General features: G+C 40.3%; 1 protein-coding gene across 6 annotated transcripts in view; it reads left to right on the top strand.

Moving 5' to 3' along the window:
• The window catches only part of LOC124551048 (zinc finger protein 716-like), a 293,881-nt gene that overhangs the window by 66,458 nt on the left and 207,972 nt on the right, over positions 1 to 19,451 (top strand). For all 6 annotated transcript variants that reach the window (XR_006967760.1, XM_047125918.1, XM_047125912.1 and 3 more), the window contains exon 4: positions 10,909 to 10,971. Coding sequence is in view for 5 of the 6 variants with exons in the window: in XM_047125918.1 (XP_046981874.1) it covers positions 10,909 to 10,971 (63 nt within the window). In the remaining variant the exon portion in view is untranslated. The remainder of the gene's footprint in view (positions 1 to 10,908; positions 10,972 to 19,451) is intronic.

Consider the following 19,451-nt stretch of genomic DNA (forward strand, 5'->3'; position numbering starts at 1 on the left):
TATTGTACAGAATTTGGCTTGAATAGCAAGAGTAATTAAAACTTTCCATAATTAAGTAACTTTGTGCATTTTAACTACTTTCAATGGAGGGGGTCCTTAATCTTGACCACTGTAGCAGAGCAAACTAAACACACTTTCAATACACTAGAGAAACAAGCACTTAGCAAGCATGAACATATAACTCTCAACAGTTGCAGTTCTGAACTTTAACTGCAGTGAAACACAAATTTGAGACATTTGTAACATCCTTTCAACAAACAATATTAATTTTTGTGGTGTCACCGCCAGACACCACACTTGCTAGGTGGTAGCTTTAAATCGGCCGCGGTCCATTTAGTACATGTCGGACCCGCGTGTCGCCACTGTGTGATCGCAGACTGAGCGCCACCACAAGGCAGGTCTCGAGATACGGAATAGCACTCGCCCCAGTTGTACGACGATTTTGCTAGCGACTACACTGACGAAGCCTTTCTCTCATTTGCCGAGAGACAGTTAGAATAGCCTTCAGCTAAGTCAATGGCTACGACCTAGCAAGGCGCCATTAACCAATTTAAGATAGAGTCTCACTTGTATCCTCAAGCAATGCTGTATACCAATGAAGGATTAAAAGTTAAGTATAATAGCAGCTACGTACTTTTCTTGCTACCATTTATTACGTATCCTGTTTCAGACCTTTCTCTAGCCTAAGTGAGATTACGCGTGCCTTTCGGCTACTTCAGTGTGGCATAGCCGTCTTGTTACGCCACAACAATTTTAGCACACTCTAATGCCATATTAATTTTAATATGCCTTCAATAAAGGACACTCAGTAAATACTTTAGTGTGGGAGTGACCCTAAGTGGATATGTGACTGAGAATAAATCACAGTAGGTACAAGAGTTCAGTAAAATTTTACCTTATACTTGTGTTCACTATAACATCCTATGAGTTGATCCTTCACTGTACATTACTATAGTGTTCCATTACAGTGATTGCGCAATGTGGTGGCGATTGCATGTTGGTAGGTGGATTTGCAGGTAGAGTTGCTGGACTCTGTCATTTCTTGGTGGCGATGATAGATACCAATTCTAGAATAGTTCCAGCTCTTTATCCACCCATCCAAGGCATTGGAAAGCGTCAGGAAAAGCCTCTCTCGGTACCAGCACAATACCTAACTTTTGCATGAGCAGTTGATAGTTCGGTACCTCATCCTCGACTGACTCTCAATTCCACCTTTTCTACCTAGGCCAACCACAATTTGCGCGCGCTACACAGTTCCGTTTCCGAGGGGAACCACAACATATTTTACAAACAAAGTAACTAAGAACCATAAGTGAAGGTCAGCAGTTTACATAACGGCAAACAAACATTTTAAATAAAACAGAACATTTGCATATACACAAAATTATTTAAATAAAATTATTTAATTTTAAAAATAACCAAAGAGAATATATGAGGAAGACAAAAGATCATTACAGAGATTATACTTCATTACAGTATCGAATTAATCATACAGTAATTGCAGAAGTTGAACGATGGGATGTTGAACAAAATAGGAAGCTAAATGAATCAACAAAACGTATGTAATGTCTAAGCTATTGTGTTACAAGCCAACAGAGAAACTACAGCTGATTCTACTTTTAAAAAAATGAGAGAGAGAGAGAGAGAGAATGAATGAATAATGCAGTTAATATGCAAAACTGCAACAAATGGTGTTGACCATTTTCATTCACTTGCTCCCTCACACTGGTTTGACTTGAAAGAAATTAATAAACAACAATATAATCTAAATTATATGTAAAACTACAGCCAAATCAGTCAATTGTTTTCCAACAACTGACTAAATTGATTTCATTTGGTTCTCCCATCAACAGGTGAAATGCAAATTGGTGTGGGTTTCCAGCAACGTAATTGAAGAAATTACACATTTATTCTTACACTGGCAATTAACTTTTTCATAAGTTAGGGACATGTTTTGTCCTCATTTGCTTGTTTAATAATCTACTGCCTCAGGATTCCACCGCAGTTGCAACTGCATTAGCACATCAATGAGCTTAAGTTGTGTAAACACTGCTGTGTTTCAGAAAAAGTTAACACATTGCCAAGAGAAAAGTAGGTGTTTCTCAAAACTAACCACAGAAGATTATTCTCCGAAAGAAAAGGGGTAACAAGTCTGGGAAAAATAAATCCCCAGCTCTGTTTCAATTTCAGTGGAATCCTTTATCCCAGTGTACTATTAACAATGAGTAACTGTGATTCTACACCTCAATGATCTGAGAAAAGGAAAAAAATTACTTCAAATCCTATCCCTGTAAAGACTGGAGGACTGAACATTTTCACCTACAAATAATGTAGTTCATCAGACATATTTATATGTTAATAAAACAATGGAAAGTCCAGGATGGAATGTAACAATATTAGAGAAGGAAAGTTGCTACTCACCATATAGCAGATATGCTGAGTCACAATAGGCACAACAAAAACATTCACACAATTATAGCTTTCGGCCATTAAGGCCTTTGTCATTAATAAACACACACACACACACACACACACACACACACACACACACACTTACTCACTCACTCACTCACTCACACTAATGCAACTCACACACACGACTGCACTCTCAAGCAATTGAAATCACACTGCGAGTAGCAGCACTAGCGCATGATGGGAGTGGCGACTGGGTGGGGGTAAGGAGGGGGAGGGATACTATGATGGGTGTGGTGGACAGTGAAGTGATGCAGTTTAGATGAAGGGCAGGAGAGAAAGGGGAGGGGGGGGGGAAGATAGCAGAATGGAGAGAAATAAAAAGAAGAAATTAAAAGACTTGGTGTGACGATGAAATTACAGCTGTGTAGTGCTGGAATGGGAACAGGGAGGGGGCTGGGTGGGTGAGGACAGTGACTAACAAAGGTTGAGGCCAGTAGGGTTAGGGGAATGTATGACGTATTGCAGGGAAAGTTCCCACCTGTGCAATTCAGAAAAGCTTGTGTTGGAAGGATCCATATGGCATAGACTGTGAATCATTCATTGAAATGAGGGACATTATGTTTGGCAGCGTGTTCAGCAACAGGGTGGTCCACTTGTCTCTCAGCCACAGTTTGTCGGTGGCCATTCGTGTGGACAGACTGCTTGTTGGTTGTCATGCGTACATAGAATGCACCACAGTGGTTGCAGCTTTGCTTGTAAATTGCATGACTGGTTTCACAGGTAGCCCTGCCTTTGATGGGATAGGTGATGTTAGTGACTGGACTGGAGTAGGTGGTGGTGGTAGGAGGATGTATGGGACAGGTCTTGCATCTAGGTCTGCTATAGGGATATGAGCTACGAGGTGAGAGATTGGAAGCAGGGGTTGTGTAAGGATGGACGATTGTATTGTGTAGGTTTGTTGTACGGTGGAATACCACTGTAGGAGGGATGGGAAGGATAGTGGGCAGAACATTTCTCATTTCAGGGTACAACGATAGGTAATTTCTTTTTTTTTTTTTCCATATCATGTTGGAACAAGATCATTTGGCAAGTTTCAATCCAGTGCATTGATTAATAAAAGTATACTGAGGTACAGAATTCCAGCAAAATTCCAACAGAATTTGTGATTTATTTTACCTAGACTTCTTAATCCATTTTTTTCTCGGCAGAGAAGCGTTCTCAGTGGTGAGTTTTGAGTAACACACACACTTTTCTCTTTTTGTCACATTCAAATTAATTTATCTGGCCAAAACATGGTAGCATCTACAATACTTAACCTCAGGAACATGCTTAACCTCTAATTCAATTGCAATTGAATACCTAGGAATTACAATTACGAGCAACTTAAATTGTAAAGACCACATACATAATGTTGTGGGGAAGGCGAAGCAAAGACTGATTTGTTGGCAGAACAAACTCACTAAAGAGACAGCCTACATTACACTTGTCCATCCTATGCTGGAATATTGCTGCACGGTGAGGGATCCTTACCAGGTACAATTGACGAAGGACATCGAAAAAATGCAAAGAAGGGCAGCTCGTTTCACGTTATCGCGCAATAGGGGTGAGAGTGTCACTGATATGATACGTTAGTTGGGGTGGCAGTCACAGAAGCAAAGGCGGTTTTCTTTGCAGCGAGATCTATTTATGAAATTTCAATGACCAACTTTCTCTTCCAAGTGTGAAAATATTTTGTTGACACCCACCTACGTAGGGAGAAATGATCATCATAATAAAATAAGAGAAATCAGAGCTCAAACAAAAAGATTTGGGTGTTCCTATTTCCCCACAGGCCATTCGAGAGTGGAATGGTAGAGAAGTAGTATGAAAATGGTTCGATGAACTCTCTGCCAGGCACTTAAGTGTGAATTGCAGAGTAGCCATGAAGATTTAGATGTAGATGTGAGAAAATCCTGAAATAGGGTTTTATTAAACAAGCAACTGAAGGCGAGACATGTCAATAACCTGCTTGCTTTGTGTGTACGCCCTTACATTCGATTCCATGCAGAGGCTAACACCTGTACCTAGAAGGAATAAGTCGTGTGTAACATGTGGCTTTACCTGGCCTAAATACCTGGAAGATACTGCAAGTGGCCCTGTGACACTGCCATTTGTTCAGAATTTCAGCATAACAGTTTGATTCAAATTCTTTGCCCGACCAAAAACTGAAACATGAGTTTTCATTTAAGATGTAGTATTTTAAACACACTAACAGAAGAAAATATTTCCCTCTAATGGAACAATGCAAAATCCAGGATGGAATAAAGACAATATTAGGAAAAGGACATTTTCTGCTTACCTTATAGCGGAGATGCTCAGTCGCAGATAGGCACAACAAAAAGACTGTCAGTGTCGTATCGGCCTCCGCACAGCAGCCGTCAACTCGGCGCGGCGTGCTACAACACATGCGGCACACAGCGAGTATCGCTGGTGCCGCACACGATGTCAACAACTAGCTCAAGTGAACGCTTCGTCGCGGGGTTAGTGGCAGCGTACACATCATTATAGATACGGATTACCCTGGTGGCACTGCCCTTGCCACCAGAGTGAGCAACCATATAACGGCGCCATCTACCAACACTCTGATTGGCCGGACCTGCGGATTTAAGCGAGCTCCCTGAGCCCGTTTAACCAGTTCAATCTTCGCCGATGACTGTGTTACTACCCGGCTGCTGGATTCACGACGACCGAACCGTACTGTGGCCTCCCTGGCTGGGAACTTGCGACGCGCCGGTATCGACTGGTTGGCAGTGGTGTGGACTTGTATTCTCTACTAGTGATTCTGATTTCTCCTTGGCGCTACAGCCAGCGAAGTGTTGTGTAGTCGAACTTAAGTTTTGTTTTGAGTGACAGAAGGTCAAATAAATTTGGTTATCACGGAATATTTGCTGTGTTATAGTGCGGACATAAGTCAGCAAGTAAGCTTTTCACCAAAAGACCTTCATCATAAATAGACAGAAAACACACACACACACACACACACACACACACACACACACACAACTCGTGCACACATGACCACAGTCTCTTAACTGCTGCGGCCAGACCGGCAGCAGACACTGTGTGTGTGTGTGTGTGTGTGTGTGTGTGTGTGTGTGTGTGTGTTGTCTTTTTCTGATGAAGGCCTGTTTGGCAAAAGCTGATTTGCTGACAGCTTTTTATTGTGCATATCTGCAACTATCCTTTTTATAATACTATCATTGCTCCCTAATGGAATTTTTATCACTCTGTATACGGCATTTGTTCATCATTGTTACTGTGTATATAAGTTCTTGCCTCTCCCAAATGTCACTGAGATTTGATTGGTACAAGTAGAAAATGCCGTAGGAGGCTTCAAGCTGTGACAGGAATTACAGCTGACAGGGTGGATAAGAAGAGTGGCACATACAGGTCGCGGGGAGGGAGAGCCGCAGAACAAAAAACTTTCCTCGTACCTCTCTTCACTCCTACTTTCCTCCCATTCCAGTTGTTTAACATGAACATATTCCTCATTTCCCTCCTTGTCTTCATCTTGGACATCACATATGTTATACTCCTCCACACACCAAGGTTGGTTGGTTGGTTGGTTGGGGAGGTTACCAAACAGCGAGGTCATCGGTGGTCCCATCAGATTAGAGAAAGAAGTCAGCCTTGCCCTTTCCAAGGAACCATCCCACACACCAATGTGTTAAGGCTCTGTACTCTCTTTCTGGAGGACCAGATTGTAAATCCTTGCCTGAGCATCCTGATCCATTTTCTATACACAGAGTGCATTTTGATTAGAGCACTAGTGCCATTCCTCTGCCGAGATTTATCACATAAATGTGATATCAGGATTTAGTATAGTGTGTTCTGTTGTGATAAGTGTGTATCATTTTTGTTTATACCACTGCACTTTACACATGTGATATAAAAAAGCAACTGAAGTCATTAAATTAGGTACACTTTTTGTTCCGTAGATCCATAATGAGAATGTCTTCAAGTATGGTTGTTAAGCAAACTGTAAAAATGGAACTACAGGTGTCGGAATATAAACTGCCTGGCACAACTACAAGAAATAAATGCATGCTGAAACTTCAGCTCAGCCAATGTGAACCATGGTAGACAGTATAATGTGCCACAGCACACATTAATGCACCCACATTTCAACCAACAGCAAACTGTATATTTGCGACTGAAACTTAAGACTTCCAATCCGCTACCACTACTACTACTAATTTAAGAAAACAGCAACAATAAGCTGCAAACATTGTCGCAAGGAAACATAAGCTTTTATCACTCAGTACAGCTTAACCAACTGGGATGCATAAATATCAATACATTGATACTTGTAACCGGAAGAAAGAATTAACTCAATAAAAAATTTCCAAAAATAACCATTATTTATGTGTGGGTGTACAGAATGCTTGTAATGTCATAAAATAAAAATACATAATACATATTTGATTTTGTATTTATAACCCTGTATTCACCTGACCAAAAGTCTTGTTCCTCCTGCCACCGAACTTCACTATACCTAATGTCAACCTATCCATTTCCCTTTTTAAATTTTCTAACCTACCCGACCAATTAAGGGATCTGACAATCTACACTCCGATCTGTAGAATGCCAGTTTTGTTTCTCCTGATAACGATGTCCTCCTGAGTAGTCCCCTCACGGAGATCCGAATGGGGGGCTATTTTACCTCCAGAATATTTTACCAGAGAGTACGCCATCATCATTGAACCATATAAGAAAGCTGCATGCCCTCGGGATAAATTACGGCTGTAGTTTCCCCTTGCTTTCAGCCTTATGCAGTACCAGCACAGCAAGGCCGTTTTGGTTAATTTTACAAGGCCGGATCAGTAAATCATCCAGGCTGTTGCCCCTGCAGCTACTGAAAAGGCCTCTGCCCCTCTTCAGGAACCACACGTTTGTCTGGCCTCTCAACAGATACCCCTCCGTTGTGGTTGCACCTACCATACGGCTATCCGTATCACTGAGGCACGCAAGCCTCCCCACCAAAGGCAAGGTCCATGGTTCATGCAAGAATATGTTTAATAATGAATAAAAAAATAGGAGCACGGGTAAGCTACTATGAACAGCATAGTGAACACATTATTGTAGCCAAGATAATCATGAAGCCCACGTCTACCACAGTTGTACAAGTTTTTATGCCAACTAGCTGTGCAGATGAAGAAGAGATTGAAGAAATGTATGATGAGATAAAAGAAATTATTCAGATAGTGAAGGAAGATGAAAATTTAATAGTAATGGGGAACTGGAATTCAATAGTAGGAAAAGGAAGAGAAGGAAAAGTAGTAGGTGAATATGGGATGGGGGTAAGGAATGAAAGAGGAAGCTGTCCGGTAGAATTTTGCACAGAGCATAACTTAATCATAGCTAACACTTGGTTATGAATCATGAAAGAAGGTTATATACAGGGAACAGGTGTGAAGACTCTGGAAGGTTTCAGTAGGTTATGCAATGGTAAGACTGAGATTTATGAAACAGGTTTTAAATGGTAAGACATTTCCAGTGGCAGATGTGGACTCTGACCACAATTTATTAGTTATGAACTGTTGACTGAAACTGATCCAACTGCATAAAGGTAGGAATTTAAGGAGATGGGACCTGATTAAACTGAAAGAACCAGAGGTTGTAGTGAGTTTCAGAGAGAGCATTGGGGAACATTTGACAAGAATTAGGGAAGGAAATACAGTAGAAGAAGAATGGGTAGCTTTGCGAGATGAAATTGTGAGGGCAGCAAGGGCAAAGTAGGTAAAAAGATGAGGGCTAGTCGAAATCCGTGGGTAGCAGAAGAGATCTTGAATTTAATTGATGAAGGGAGAAAATATGAAAATGCTGCAAATGAAGTAAGCAAAAAGGAATACAAATGTCAATAAGACCAACAGGAAGTGCAACATGGCCAAGCAGGGATGGCTAGTGGACAAATGTAAGGATGTAGAGGCATATATCACTACGGGTAAGATAATTGCCTATAGGAAAATTAAAGAGACCTTTGGAGAAAAGAGAACCACTTGTATGAATATCAAGAGCTCAGATGGAAACCCAGTTCTAAGCAAAAAAGGGAAAGCAGAAAGATGGAAGGAGTATATAGGGGGTCTATACAAGGTTGATGTACTTGAGAACAATATTATGGAAATGGAAGAGGATGTAGATGAAGATGAAATGGGAGATGTGATACTGTGTGAAGAGTTGGACACAGCACTGAAAGACCTGAGTCGAAACAAGGCCCTGGTAGTAGACATCATTCCATTACAACTACTGATAGCCTTGGGAGAGCCAGACCTGACAAAACTCTACCATCTAATGAGCAAGATGTATGAGACTTCAAGAAGAATATGGTAATTCCAGACTTCAAGAAGAATATAGTAATTCCAGACTTCAAGAAGAATATAGTAATTCCAGACTTCAAGAAGAATATAGTAATTCCAGACTTCAAGAAGAATATAGTAATTCCAATCCCAAAGAAAGCAGGTGTTGACAGGTGTGACAATTACCTATCTATCAGTTTAATAAGTCACAGCTGCAAAATATTAACATGAATTCTTTACATACGAATGAAAAAAGTGGTAGAAGACGACCTCGGGGAAGATCAATTTGAATTCCGTAGAAATGTTGCAACACGTGAGGCAATACTGACCCTACGACTTATCTTAGAAGAAAGATTGAGGAAAGGCAAACCTGTGTTTCTAGCATTTTTAGACTTAGAGAAAGCTTTTGACAATGTTGACTGGAATATTCTCTTTCAAATTCTGAAGGTGGCAGGGGTCAATTACAGGGAGTGAAAGGCTATTTACAATTTGTACAGAAACCAGATGGCAGTTATAAGAGTCGAGGGACATGAAAGGGAAGCAGTGGTTGGGAAGGGAGTGAAACAGGATTGTAGCCTCTCCCTGATGTTATTCATTCTGTATATTGAGCAATCAGTAAAGGAAACAAAAGAAAAATTTGGAGTAAGAATTAAAATCCATGGAGAAGAAATGAATACTTTGAGGTTTGTCGATGACATTGTAATTGTGGCAGAGACAGCATACGAATTCCAAGAGCTGTTGAGGGAATGGACAGTGTCTTGAAAGGAGGATATAAGATGAAAATCAACAAAAGCAAAACAAAGATAATGGAATGTAGTTTCATTAAATCAGGTGATGCTGATGAGGGAATTGGATTAGGAGATGAGACACTTGAAGTAGTAGACAAGTTTTGCCATTTGGAGAGCAAAATAACTGATGATGGTAGAAGTAGAGAGGATATAAAATGTAGACTGGCAATGGCAAGGAAAGCGTTTCTGAAGAAGAGAGATTTGTTAACATCAAGTATAGATTTAAGTGTCAGGAAGTCGTTTCTGAAAGTATTTGTATGGATTGTAGCCATGTATGGAAGTGAAACATGGACAATAAATAGTTTGGACAAGAAGGGAATAGAGGCTTTTGAAATGTGGTGCTACAGAAGAATGCTGAAGATTAGATGGCTAGATCACATAACTTATGAGGAGGTACTGAATGGAATTGGGGAGAAGAGGAATTTGTGGCACAATTTGACTAGAAGAAGGGATCAGTTGGTGGGACATGTTCTGAGGTGTCAAGGGATCACCAATTTGGTATTGAGGGCAGCGTGGAGGGTAAATATTGTAGAGGGAGACTAAGAGGTGAATACACCAAGTAGATTCAGAAGGATATAGGCTGCAGTAAGTACTGGGAGATAAAGAAGCTTGCACAGGATAGAGTAGCATGGAGAGCTGAATCAATCCAGTCTCTGGACTGAAGACCACAACAATAAATTTTTAAAAGAAGGTTGTTCTAATATATCTTCCAGAGATCCTGAGTGATGTTAGTGTAATAGATGTGGATCAGTTAAAAAAACCTTAACCAAACAAAGCCATTGGGCAAAAAAAGAGTTTCTAATGAGATGGAGAGTACATTGACATGGAACTAGACTTCTTATACACACTCGATGTACACTGTACAGCGATGGGAGCCCGAAATTATGCATCTACCAATCACAGCGGTAAGTTAAGAAAGGTTTGATATACTATTCATTATTGAGAGTCCAGCAACATCCCTTTTTCTGCATGCTAAACTATAAGAAAGTATCAGTTAATAGGACAGAGCCTGAAACCTCAAGGAACAGGTAATTTGGTAAGGAAGGAAAGCATAGGTGTTAAAAAAAATTGTGTAGGTATGCCAACGCTTGGCTGAAACAAGTGGGTGGAAATGAAAGTAAGTTGTACTAATTATTCAGAGCTGAAGAGACTTGCACTGGATAGGCTGGTGTGGAGAGATGCATCAAAGTAGTCTTTAGACTGAAGACTATTAGTAAGTAGTGCAGTGTAAGTTTTCCCAATGTTTCTACTGTGGAAGCATAACTTCACTTTTATGTTGCAGAAATGTAACCAGATAATTTATTTAGTTTCATTATGCATCTTTTGGTGCTCCTCTTAGTTGATGTGTAACTTTTGTTCTTTCTATACAGGAATCTCCGCCACAAGAAGAAACCATTTCTCCACCTGATGCAGTACACACAAAAAAAGAACCTGTAAGTAATACAAACATACAAAAATTGCCTTATACTTTCGTAAATGTGAGATATTTGTTGTTCATATGTATCATCAAGCAATAAACTCACAAGCTGTGTCATATAATGAATAGGTATTTGAAGAAACGTGTGCTTTTATGGGAAGAAATAAATGGTAGTTCCTGTCAGTTGTGACATTTGTTATAAAACAAATAACTAGACAGGAAATAAAACTGTGGTTTGGATGAGGACTCAGCCCAGATACCTTCCTTTTGCAGGTAGTGCCCTTACCAACAGTGTCCCCCAAGCCTGCGTCGAAGGACACCTCACAGCTGCAGTTTGCCAGTGGCTTTCTCAGATTCTTCCATACATTAAAATAACGCCCTTTGTACTGGTCTTCTGTGTATTCTAGACAATAGCTTACAATCATGTCATGCAGATCATCTGTAAGGTTTTATATTTGTCTCTTCTTTGGTACTATGATGAGAATGATTTCTGAAAATAACGTTTCAGGTATCAGGTTTTCAGTCTCTAATCCTATGAAGAAAAAGTTCAAAGCTGCCCCTGAGCCGGTAAACTCACAGGAGTGGTCTTCTGGGACTCCGAAGGGGTTAGGTTATTTTGTTTGAGGTCCTCTGTCTTGGTGCAACAGTCAACTCTGAAGTGTATTGTGCTAACCTCAGAGAATAGGTGAAACAACTTTAGAATCTTCGTTGTCACAAAAATGTAAACAAACTGCTTTTCCACGTCAGTGGAAGGCCTGATACAAGCTTTTGTACCTGAGAGGAGCTTAAAAAACTTCATTGGATTGTTCTTCCTCATCCACCCTACAGCCTGAATCTTACACCTTCTGACTTCCATCTGGTTGGCCCAATGAAAGAGGCGCTCCACTGGAAACAGTAAGTGAATTTGGGGGAGTTACTGATGCAGCAAGACGTCGGCTCCCATGTCGACGATTAGAGAGGTACCACATGAGCATTCGGGCCTTCCCAACAATGTGGCATCAGACTGTCGCATTCAGTGGAAATTATGTTGAAAAATAGGGTTTTTTAGCCAGAAGAGTGGAGAATAGTATGGTGTACTGGAATCCTGAATAAAACCAGCCTGCTCTTAGAAATAAATGTGTTATGTTACTAATTGAATGCCCCTCATAATATCGCCACTCCCTCTTCTTTTCTGCAGGCAGTGAGCTGCAATATTGTCCAAATAAAGCTCTTCTGTGTTGGCTATACCTGTTGTCATTGCCCAGGAATTTATTACCTCCTCGTGTAAAATTGGTCCTCGTCACGGAACCTGGTGTAAACCTCCTCCTTAAATATTAACATATTTGCTTCTGTCAGGCTCGGATATGGAACCTTCACAGAGAGAACTCACTTTGTGAAACTGGCCGTGCAGCCTATTACAAATACTTGTCTCCTGTACTTGCAAATATTTAAGTTTCTCAGTTTGAAACAGGGAAAGAATGACACTTTAAAATAGTAACAGTATAGATCGATATTACTTCCTGTTATTATCTTTATGGCGTGTAACAGATGTCCTATCAGTGCCTACACTCATCCTCTTTATATTAACTGTTAAGCTCATTTCACATTCGGGCTGAAGTAACCATTGCTGCTGCTTGTATTTCCACATTAATTTAACAAATTGCCACTGATCATAGGAGCCACTTCATTTCTGTTTTAACAGCAAATATATTCCATTAATTGAAGTTACAGCCCAACAACGACAATGGTATTTCGTCTACAGTATTCCTAAGTAATTTCGTGCATCTTTCCATTAATAAACACAATTGCTAAAATATTGTCACCCTATGAATTGATGTAATATTTTCAGCTCATAGTCAGTCTTTAGCAAAATACTTCAGACAACTTGTGTGTGATGAGACAGCATGGGGACGCTGCTAGCACTACACGTACAGTTCGTAAACACGAATGGAACAGCACACTATAAACAAATCGCTGTTCGTAAACATTTGACAGTTCTAACTTGTAGGCTTTCCATGCATAATAATTCTTGCTAACCTCTTCGAGTTTTCTGCTGGATCCTAAAATTGACACGATTCGATATTTCAGCAATTCACCTACCCACTCTCTTCAGGAGAATGTTGTTGTTGTCAAGACCCGCTGAAAACTGCTGAAGATGGCGCATCCCAAAAATATCGAATCGTGTCGATTTTAGGATCCGGCAGAAAACCCGAGAAGCCTATCGAGGACATTTGACAGTTCTGTTACTCATGGGTACCACTCAGTCTTCGTGCACGTACATCATTCCAAGTCGCATCATTGTTGACCTCTGTGCTGTCTTTTCTTGCTTCTTCTCAAGTCTCTTCTTCCACTGTATAATACTTACATCTCCGTAAACATTTGGATAGGAACACACTCTTACAACTCTGCCTGTTCTTTCTCGCACAGGTCCTTGGCTGTGCACTTTGTTGTATTCCACTCTCTTCTTGTTCCCCAAGGTAGTGTTATAGGCCCTTTGCTGTCCCTTATCTATATAAACGATTTGGCAGACAATCTGAGCAGCCCTCTTAGGTTGTTTGCAGATGACGCTGTCATTTATCCACTAATAAAGTCGTCAGGAGATCAAAACAAATTGCAAAAGATTTAGAAAAGATATCTGTATGGTGCGAAAATTGGCAATCGACCCTAAATAATGAAAAGTGTGAGGTCAACCACATGAGTGCTAAAAGGAATCCATTACACTGCAATTACACGATAAATCAGTCTGATCTAAAGGCTGTAAATTCAACTAAATACCTACGAATTACAATTATGAACAACGTAAATTGGAAGGAACACACAGAAAATGTGGGGAAGGCTAACCAAAGACTGCGTTTTATTGGCAGGATACTTAGAAAATTAACAGATCTACTAAGGAGGCTGCCTACACTACGCTTGTTCATCCTCTTTTAGAATACTGCTGCACGGTGTGGGATCCTTACCACATAGGATTGACGGAGTACATCGAAAAAGTTCAAAGAAGGGCAGCCCGTTTTGTATTATCACAAAACAGGGAAGAAATGGTACAGGATTTGGGGTGGATAGCATTAAAACAAAGGTGTTTTTCATTGCAGTGGAATCTTCTCACGAAATTCCAATCACCAACTTTCACCTCAGAATGCGAAAATATTTTGTTGACACCGACCTACTCTGGGAGAAATGATCACCGTGATAAAATATGGGATATCAGAGCTTGTACAGAAAGATGTAGGCGTTCGTTCTTTCCGTGCGCTATATGAGACTGGAACAATAGAGAATTGTGAAGATGGTTTGATGAACCATCTGCCAGGCACTTTAATGTGATTTGCTGAGTAACCATGTAGATGTAGATGTGTCACTGTCTGTAGTGAGGTGACTCGTAATCATGTGCATTCGTGATGATAATTATGTCTTCCTTTGCTTCCTCTGCCCTCCGCAATCATGTCGTTTCTCCTCTTTTTCAATATGTACAGATATTTGTTGCATCTGCTCTACAGTTTGTTTTTGTGTCAGTCAAATGACTAAAAACAGCACGCAGTCACTGTGTCACCCAGCATGCGCTGTGTCTTTCTTTGTACAGTATTTCAAGGTAGTATTTTCTTTCTAATACTGTTTCCAAAAATTAGGAGTACATTTTGTCGTATTTAGAATTGTACGGTCAGTTGAAAATTAAATTTAAATTCTCATGTTTCGTGCTTTTATACCAGTGTTTTGCCAGGAGCATTGTCTTGATCTCTGTGTGCAACAGACTCCCTTTATCCTGCTTTGAAAGCAACATACGTTCAAGTTTCTTCTCACAATGTAATGGACTCTGCTTCTTTTCTCCTAAATCTTGTTTTCATTTTGTAACATTCTGCTGCAGCTTCTCTGTAGCAGTAATCTTCGCATGCTCTGCTTGAACCTTCCACTTCAAAATATGTTGCTTAGCCATTGACAATACATTTGAATCCATACTGAGAATGTGTGCGTTCAATTCAGTACAATCACCATCTGTGCATGTGCTACTTGTTTCATCATGCGAGATCACAGCAGCGACATTCCACATGACACAATAAGGCCAGAACCAGGTATTTCAGTAAACAAGTCAGTACCTGATGCATTCAGCTGTGGCTCCATTTATATTCAAGTCCTTGATGAGTTCCTCCTGTGATTCCTTTATCATGTTGAGTAGCATCAAGTCAAAAGGGAATCAGCGATCATAAAGTGGTTACTGCATCGATGATTTCAGCCGTAAATAGAAATATTAGAAAAGGTATGAAGATTTTCCTGTTTAGCAAAAGTGACAAAAAGCAGATTCCAGAGTACCTGACGGCTCAACACAACAGTTTTGTCTCAAGTACAGATAGTGTTGAGGATCCATGGACAAAGTTCAAAACCATCGTACAATATGCGTTTGATGAGTATGTGCCAAGCAAGGTCGTAAGAGATGGAAAAGAGCCACCGTGGTACAACAACTGAGTTAGAAAACTGCTGCGAAAGCAAAGGGAACTTCACAGCGAAACATAGCCAAAGCCTGGCAGACAAACAAACATTACGCGAAGCGAAATGTAGTGTGAGGAGGGCTATGCGAGAGGCGTTCAGTGAATTCGAAAGTAAAGTTCTATGTACTGACTTGGCAGAAAATCCTAAGAAATTTTGGTCTTATGTCAAAGCGGTAGGTGGATCAAAACAATATGTCCAGACACCCTGTGACCAAAATGGTACTGAAACAGAGGATGACAGACTAAAGGCCGAAATACTAAATGTCTTTTTCCAAAACTGTTTCACAGAGGAAGACTGCAATGTCGTTCCTTCTCTAGATTGTCGCACAGATGACAAAATGGTAGATATCGAAATAGACGACAGAGAGATAGAGAAACAATTAAAATCACTTAAAAGAGGAAAGGCCACTGGACCTGATGAAATACCAGTTCGATTTTACGCGAAGGAACTTGCCCCCTTTCTTGCAGCGGTGTACCGTAGGTCTCTAGAAAGGTGTAGCATTCCAAAGGATTGGAAAAGGACACAGATCATCCCGGTTTTTAAGAAGGGACATCGAACAGATGTGCAGAACTATAGACCTATATCTCTAACGTCGATCAGTTGTAGAATTTTGGAACATGTATTATGTTTGAGTATAATGACTTTTCTGGAGACTAGAAATCTACTCTATAGGAATCAGCATGGGTTTCGAAAAAGACGATCGTGTGAAACCCAGCTCGCGTTATTCGTCCACGAGACTCGGAGGGCCACAGACACGGGTTCCCACGTAGATGCCGTGTTTCTTGACATCCACAAGGCGTTCGATACAGTTCCCCACAGTCGTTTAATGAACAAAGTAAGAGCTTATGGACTATCAGACCAATTGTGTGATTGGACTGAAGAGTTCCTAGGTAACAGAACGCAGCATGTCATTCTCAATGGAGAGAAGTCTTCCGAAGTAAGAGTGATTTCAGGTGTGCTGCAGGGGAGTGTCGTAGGACCGTTGCTATTCACAATATACATAAATGACCTTGTGGATGACATCGGAAGTTCACTGAGGCTTTTTGCGAATGTTGCTGTGGTATATCGAGAGGTTCTAACAATGGAAAATTGTATTGAAATGCAGGAGGATCTGCAGCAAATTGACGCATGGTGCAGGGAATGGCAATTGAATCTCAATGTGGACAAGTGTAATGTGCTGCGAATACATAGAAAGAAAGGTCCCTTATCATTTAGCTACAATATAGCAGGTCAGCAACTGGAAGCAGTTAATTCCATAAATTATCTGGGAGTACGCATTAGGAGTGATTTAAAATGGAATGATCATATAAAGTTGATCGTTGGTAAAGCAGATGCCAGACTGAGATTCATTGGAAGAATCCTAAGGAAATGCAATCCGAAAACAAAGGAAGTAGGTTACAGTACACTTGTTCACCCACTGCTTGAATACTGCTCACCAGTGTGGGATCTGTACCAGATAGGGTTGATAGAAGAGATATAGAAGATCCAACGGAGAGCAGCACGCTTCGTTACAGGATCATTTAGTAATCGCGAAAGCGTTATGGAGATGATAGATAAACTCCAGTGGAAGACTTTGCAGGAGAGACGCTCAGTAGCTAGGTACGGGCTTTTGTTGAAGTTTCGAGAACATACCTTCACTGAGGAGTCAAGCAGTATATTGCTCCCTCCTGCGTATATCTCGCGAAGAGACCATGAGGATAAAATCAGAGAGATCAGAGCCCACACAGAGCCATACCGACAATCCTTCTTTCCATGAACAACACGAGACTGGAATAGAAGGGTGAACCGATAGAGGTATTCAAGGTACCCTCCGTCACACACCATCAGGTGGCTTGCGGAGTATGGATGGAGATGTAGATGTAGATGTAGATGTAGATGAAGTCATGTCCTCAGAATCTGTATCTTTGAATCCTGCACTACTGTATTCTCACTATTTACCGAGCTTAGCTCCCACAACACTATCTACTGGTATTTGCCATTTTAATGGTGATATTTTTACACTTGAAAATCAAAAGTACAATACTCAAGTCCAACTAACTTGTTGCACAAAAAATTCATCACATGCCAAATAGTTCAAAAGTTTGGTTGCTGTGCCGTAGTTGTGGTGCTGAAAACTGCACCGCTCCCTTTGTGTCGTCCAGTTGGTTGCTTCAGATTACTACAGTCCGAGGTGCTACATATTTGTATTTTACATACGATTTCCATGACTGTGACACACTGCAAATGGACTCATCACTCTTGTTCATTACTATTTCTCATTATTATGTTCCAAATCTGTATTCTTCACTGAAAAGCACGGGTCCTCATGCGGTATGCCAACTGTAAAAAAATATCTCCGTCATGGTAACAACTGTAAAATTGGTCATTGTTATGAGAACCGATTGGAAAACTCCTCCCTAAATATTAACATATTTGCAGCTATTTGACTTGGGTGTCGAAGCTTTACAGAGAGAACGTACTTGATTACTAAGTGAAACTGATCATGTAGCATAATACAAACACCTGTCTCTCATGCATGCAGATATTACAGTTTATTAAATTTATAAAATGGGAAGAGTGTCACTTTGAAATAATAACAGTATAAGTCATGTCACTTCATTTTGTCATCCTTTTCTCACATAACACACTTCGTAACAATGTCAAGGCTTATCCATTATTGCATTAACAGCTAAACTTATTTCACATTCGTACTGAAGTAGTAATTGCCGCGTTGCATTTCCATCTGAATTTAACAGGTTATCACTGATCACAGAAGCTGTTTCTTATTTGTTTTTATAGCAGTATGCTCCATAAACTGAAGTTTGCATCTAACAACTCCAATAGTATTTTGTCTACAGTGTTTATAAAATATTCACTGCACCTTTATGCAAATAAACTGAATTACTAAAATACTATTACTCTATGACCCATGATATGTTCAACTTCTTCAGACAATTTGTGTGTGACAAGGTTGCATGCAGCCACTCCATATGAAATCTGAATGACGAATCTTGTTCATGTGCCTGTATGTGACCAGTAGCTCTTGGCCATTTTTTATCATAAATAGCAAGACATTTACCTCTCCAGGAAAAAGCTGCACTCGGCTTCGAAAGTTCCAGAAACCAGTAATTTGTAAGGAGTGTGATATACCGGGTGATCAAAAAGTCAGTATAAATTTGAAAAGTGTATAAATCACAGAATAATGTAGATAGAGAGGTACAAATTGACACAGATGCTTGGAATGACATAGGGTTTTATTAGAACCAAAAAAATACAAACGTTCAAAAAATGTCCGACAGATGGCGCTTCATCTGATCAGAATACCAATAATTAGCACAACAAAGTAAGAAAAAGCAAAGATGATGTTCTTTACATGAAATGCTCAATATGTCCACCATCGTTACCCAACAATAGCTGTAGTCAAGGAATAATACTGTGAACAGCACTGTAAAGCATGTCCGGAGTTACAGTGAGGCATCGGCATCGGATGTTGTCTTTCAGCATCCCTAGAGATGTCGGTTGATCACAATACACTTGCGACTTCAGGTAATTCCAAAGCCAATAATGGCACAGACTGAGGTCTGGGGACCTGGGAGGCCAAGCATGACGAAAGTGGTGGCTGAGCACACAATCATCACCAAACGACGCACGCAAGAGATCTTTCACGCGTCTAGCAATATGGGGTGGTTCTAATAAAACCCCATGTCATTCCAAGCATGTGTGTCAATTTTTACCTCTCTATCTACATTATTCCGTGGTTTATTAAGTTTTGAAATTTATACTGACTTTTTGATCACCTGGTACTATGTAATAACACCAAAGACAGCAGTACTCCTTACACATTTGTATGTTTCATTTCACTCATCTTGCAGTGAACTGCCCACACTGATTTTATTTTAATTGGTAATCAGTAGTTACTTCCTCAAAGAATCTCCAGTACTTCTAAATCTTCCTTAATTTAGCAGTAACTTTCCCCGTAGTGTGCTTGATTATTGTACCTGTGAGAAATGTGCCAACAAGATTACAGCTTTCCAACTACAGAGATATACATTGGAAAAG

This window comes from Schistocerca americana, chromosome 9 (assembly GCF_021461395.2).
Source record: "Schistocerca americana isolate TAMUIC-IGC-003095 chromosome 9, iqSchAmer2.1, whole genome shotgun sequence".
NCBI classification, from domain to species: domain Eukaryota; kingdom Metazoa; phylum Arthropoda; class Insecta; order Orthoptera; family Acrididae; genus Schistocerca; species Schistocerca americana.